Genomic DNA, 5,854 nt, shown 5'->3' with positions numbered 1-5,854 from the left:
AATTTATGCAAGGCATATGAATAACACTCCTAAATTTACAAAACAGAACCAATTTTGCGATAAAATAATTAAATAAAAACTTACACATCCTCAATGACTTCTACTTGAATCCGTCCGTCAATATGTGTAGAGCCAATGGACCAACAACCAAAATTATTAGCAGCTGTAGAAGATAAATTTAGTGTGTTTGGTGTCAGTTGATGTGATTGAGCAGAGAGCTGCTGGGATTGTTGTGACTGATCTGGGGTGTTTGGCATTGAATGAGATGTGTGCTGGGATGCCTGCTGTCTTGATTGAATAGGTGATTGTTCTTGTGATTGAGTTGGTCTGCTTCCAGTGGGACTCCCAAAGTCAAGCACTTCCTTGTTTTTCTAAAATTAATTGACATATGAACTTTAGTTCCGTGATTTTGATTATGCACCAATCCAATTATAATATTGTATGTAACTACAATGCATAGTGGAATTAAAAAAAATATGTATGTGTGTTACTTGTTATCAAACACAGTATATCAAACAAAGTATATTTTTTTATGTGTATTACTTGTAATCCAAATTATAAATTTGTATATAACTATAATACACATTGTATGTCTGAAAAATACCTAGCTTGCAATAGAGGGAAAAATAAATCTTGTTAATATTTTTCTAATCAGAAATAATTCATCACTTACTTGTTTGTTGTAACGATGTTCTGATCGAGCTGGAATCCTCTTTTCTAATGGAGTTGAATTGCATTTTCCTGATTTTTCTGTTACGCGTTCTGCAGATTGGGCTGGTTTTCTTTGTACTAATTGAGTTGAATTTTGTTGTCCAGGTTTTTTGGTACACGCTGTGCAGATTGGGCTGGTATGCTTGATTTTTACGATACGCGCTCTGCAGATTGGGCTGACATGCTTCTGGCAAGCCCCTCCTTTATTTCCTGAAATTAATTGCATTTTGATTAATATATATGATGGGTTCAAATACCCTGTTCACTTGTATCCACTAATGAAACAATTAGTATGGATTGGGAACTTTCCAAATTTCTACAGATAAATGGGATTAATAAAGAGTTGATATTGTTGAAATATAGCATCAACTAAATAGTAATATTTCAAGTTTCTTGATTAAGAAATTAAATAATTCTGACTATAATCAACATATAAACATAAAGCTTACTTTTTTTAAGCAAATCCAGAACTAGCCAGTATCATTTCTTGCAAAGGATGTAAGCAAGTTGCTCTTATAAATTAGCATATACTGCAATATGGTTCACTAAGCAGTGCACTTGCAAGATTTTATTACACATATTTAGAGACTCTGGGGAAGATTAGGCTTATCCATAAAAATGTTTAACACATGCAATTCATATAGACATGCAATTTATTTATTTATCCGTAATTTATTTATTAACTGTAAATATATATTTAACACATGCAATTCATATAGACATAATTGCTAAAGGTAGCCTAATAAAGATCATTCTAATGTATATTGGCTACCCTGTGTCTGCAATATATTAAATATGTTGTTATATAAAGATGATGTGTTAGGAATGCAGTGCTGTTGAAGGGCGCCTGGTCTCATGATAGATAAGTTTATAGACATATGATATTGCAAGCAGACTATGTAAGTGCAAAAAGAAATGCTATGTAAGTCCAAATATGTAATAGTGCAATACGATAAAACTAAGCACAATTAATTGGAATGTGCCGGTCAAAAGAAAAAGTCTTCGAACTTACTCTGTTGGTGAAATGATCATCTGATCGAGCTGTCACGCGCTGTGCAGATTGGACTTGTATGCCTGGTCTTGATTGAGTTGAATTTTTCAGTCCAGAATTTTCTGGTATACGTTTTCCAGATAGCGTTGGTATGCTTCCAGCAGGGCTCCTAAACCTCCTCATTCTTGCCTGTAATAATATAAATTAGAAACTGCCTAATTACAATAAGCATAAATTGTAAGTGAAGCTTGTACAACATTATGAATACGGACTTACATGGTCACTATAGCCAGCTTTCTCGATAGTTATCTTAGGGACCTGGATGTTAAGAGCAAAACCATCCTCCTTGTTAAAATTTGCTCTCCCACTTCCCTTCTTTTTTTTCGCAATCTGAAATATAGTAATAATATCACATTATATATCAAATAATGCAGTGTACTTAGTAATATTTGTTTATACATATAAACAACCTGAAATTAAATTTGAATTCAAGTTTCACCTTAGCAAAACCATCATCGCCATCAGTTGCATTCTCATCAGTTGCATTCCCATCAGTTGCACCCACGTTGTGTTTCTTTGGACTCGCGAATGGAGCAAAACCAGCAGGTTTAACACCAATACCCTTGTTATTAGGACTTTCATCTTTCATCATGGGCTGATAAGAAAATCCTTGTTAATAAAATCAGATATACAAGTGAAACAATCGAACCGTTCTTATTTTACTTACAAACTAAAGGCAAAAAAAGGAGAGCAAATGATTATACAAAAACTTCAAGAACAAAAAAAACAGAGGCCTGTATTTGTTAAGGTCTAGACAGCCTCTTAAATCTCACAACCCATATTAAATGACTAACGGAGAAGTGTAATCAAACAAGTGTTGCTTAGTTGCGACTCTAAACAAACATTTTTGTAAGCACTTCCTCACATGGGATGAACTATAAACACTATATATACACACATACAGAGAAGAACACATATATAGAGCTCAATTTAGAGTTCCCAAGGGGGTTCGAGGGTTTTGAAATTGAAAGGGGGTTAATTGAGATGAACTATAAACACTTATATACACATGCATAGAAGAAAATGAAGAAGAACATACAGATAAAAGATTTGCCAATTTCTTCATCTTCATCACCTCTCGATTTAGAGTTCTATTCGCCCGCCTCCTTCCAGAGAGAGAAAAACCCTAATTTGTTATGTGTCTCCGACCCAGATTCTCACATGTCCCTGCTTTTATATTTTTTATAAAATATAATTAAAATATTGTACTCGATAATATGTGCACTACTATTTTGATTATATAAATATATATAATAGATATATATATATATATATAAGTATTTTCATTATAACTCATAAATATTACATCAAATATTCAGAAAAATTTTACATACCCGATAGGCGGAAAAAATTATTCGGATGAATTACTGTTATTATCTTCACAAGTATTACTACTATTTTCGGTAATTTCAGTTGCTGAGGATCCGTCTTCTTCGGATTCATATTCCATTTCTTCTTCCGGAGTTTCATCACCATCTTCTAAATCTATTCCAATCCCACTTTCATCATTTAGATGTATTGGAATATCATCCGTACTAATATCATTTAGATGTGTAGGAATTTCATCTTGGAACGGTTCTTGATGCGATGTCGAGTTTTGAGGAAGTTCAACAAGTGACCGAGCCTTTAATTTGCATACAACTAGCCAATCAATCTTGTCTCGTTTAAGACTTGGATAATTACAAAAGTAGACTTGCATGGCCTGTATTGCTAGTACAAATGGTTCATACACACGCAATCTCTTTTTTTTATTGACCTCAACTATGTTATAACGTGGATGAACTCTTGTTCCAATATTGGGTGTAGGATCGAACCATTGACACTTAAACAAAACTGTTTTCTTGACCGGTGAACGTGGATACTCGACAATCAAAATCTCTTCAACCATTCCAAAGTAATCATTAAAAGCCTCGCTATAATTCGATCCCTTGATACATACGCCATTGTTGAACGTTGACCTATCAGCCCCATATTCTCGTGTATGAAATTTATACCCATTCACATAGTAAATTGGTACCGACTTAACCGAACGAAGAGGCCCCATATTCTCGTGTATGAAATTTATACCCCATTCACATTTTTCTCAACATGCATGACATCAAGATTGTGTCTAATCGTTAATGTCCTCTAATATGATAAATCCCAAAAGATGCTTCTCTTTTTCCATCCACAGTTGTAAGCTTTAATGACTTTAGCATTGTGCTCAGCACCTCCCAATTCTGTAATTTTCATCAAACCAAGTGACTGAATTTCTTGAAACACATCTTCACCTGTTCGGACCGGAGGGGCAGATTCAGTCACTATCTTTCCCTTTGTAAACCAGTTTTTATTCTTTTGAAATGGATGATTGGCGGGTAAAAACTTTCGATGATTATCAAACCATGTAGTTTTTCCACCATGTGAAAGATTATATGCATCATGATCGTGAGCACAATGAGGACAAGCTAAATGGCCAGCAGTTTTCCATCCAGACAACATTGAATAAGCAGGGAAGTCACTAATAGTCCACATCAATGCAGCTCGCATACGAAAATTTTGTTTCAAAGAATTATCCCATGTCTCCACACCAACTTCCCACAACATTTTCAACTCAGCAATCAATGGTTGAAGAAAAACATCTATCTTCTGTTTTGGATTTTTTGGCCCGGGCACAAGTACAGACAGAAACAAGTATTGCTCTTTTGAACACATCCACGGAGGCAAATTGTATGGAGTCACTATAATTGGCCAAGAAGAATATTGTTTACCTGTTGCCCCAAATGGTTGAAATCCATCAGCAGAAAGCCCCAATCTAACATTTCTCGTCTCTGAGGAAAATAAGGGATGTGCTCTATCAAATTGTTTCCACTCCTCCGAGTCTGAACAGTGACGCATCACACCTTCTTCTTGATCATGTTCAGCATGCCATCTCATATGGGTTGCTGTCGTAGGTGAAGCATACAATCTTTGTAATCTCGGTGCCAATGGAAAATAGATCATCCTACTAAAAGGAACTTTCTTTCTCTCCTTCTTGGATCTGTTAAGTCTTGTTTTGTATCTCGCATGTGAACAAAATTTACATGACTCTATATTGATGTCTTCACCCCAGTATATCATGCATCCATTAACACAACAATCAATATGCTCGGAAGGAAGCCCCAATTCTTCCATATACTTCTTCGTGTTGTAAAAGCTATCAAGAAATATATTATCTTGGGGCAAGATGCCTTTGAAGAACTGTGACGTCTGATCATAACATGTCTCTGACCAATGATGGTCAGATTTCAAACTTAACATCTGAGCCATAGCGGACAACTGAGAAGTTTCACAACCTTCGTATAACTCTCTCTCAGAAGACTTTAGAATATCATACAACTTTTGTGCCTCTGCATTTGGAATCTCCGGATCAAAATTTGGACCAGCAACATCGATCACCATGTTATACATTAGGTTGACATCATCTCTTTCACCTTGGGTATTGGAATGATGTGTGGAGGACTGTTCTCCACTTTGTCTAGCCACATATGGCTCTCCATGTCGATCCCACACATAATAACCCCTCACAAATCCTTTTTTCAGTATATGTAATTTCACGGTCTCCGCATTCCAGAATTGACGATTCTCACACTTGAAACATGGACATTGAATACTTGTCCCATTCATGGACTCTTCTCGAGAAATAACATATTGCATAAAATTTTCCAACCCATTAATAAAATTTCGAGTTAAAAATCCCCGACTATCTTTTCTTTGATACATCCAATCCCGATCATTATTCATTTTAAACGTTTAGTAACTGCAAAAAAATATCAAATAATTATACGTACATACAGTTTAAGAAAAATATCAAATAATTTATATGTTAATTAAAACCCACATTCACCAGGTATCTAAATGAGCAGAGTATAACCAAATATCTAAATGCACATATCCTCCATATGTTAATTAAAGTACATGTTCATATTTTAACAACATTTAACAGATCAATGTACTTGGTCACTAGCAAGATAAATGCAATATCTGTTCAAATTGACAATAATAAGAAATTAAGAAATCCCTAAATGAGCAGACTAATTAACATTTACGGTATTTTAATGCATAAAATTAACAAAA

At 34.8% G+C, this 5,854-nt stretch overlaps 1 protein-coding gene across 1 annotated transcript; it reads right to left on the bottom strand.

Moving 5' to 3' along the window:
• Positions 1-3,889: 3,889 nt before the first annotated feature.
• LOC141713023 (uncharacterized) lies at positions 3,890-5,521 on the bottom strand. Its single transcript, XM_074516216.1, has one exon. It carries the CDS (start codon positions 5,519-5,521, stop codon positions 3,890-3,892), a length of 1,632 nt encoding a protein of 543 aa, XP_074372317.1.
• Between the last annotated feature and the right edge of the window lie 333 nt (positions 5,522-5,854).

This window comes from Apium graveolens, chromosome 1 (genome assembly GCF_009905375.1).
Source record: "Apium graveolens cultivar Ventura chromosome 1, ASM990537v1, whole genome shotgun sequence".
NCBI classification, from domain to species: domain Eukaryota; kingdom Viridiplantae; phylum Streptophyta; class Magnoliopsida; order Apiales; family Apiaceae; genus Apium; species Apium graveolens.
This window is presented reverse-complemented; position numbering and strand designations above follow the sequence as displayed.

Excerpts from the sequence above, each read along its gene's own strand:
- LOC141713023 (XM_074516216.1), bottom strand. The coding sequence starts at position 5,521 with ATGAATAATGATCGGGATTGGATGTATCAAAGAAAAGATAGTCGGGGA.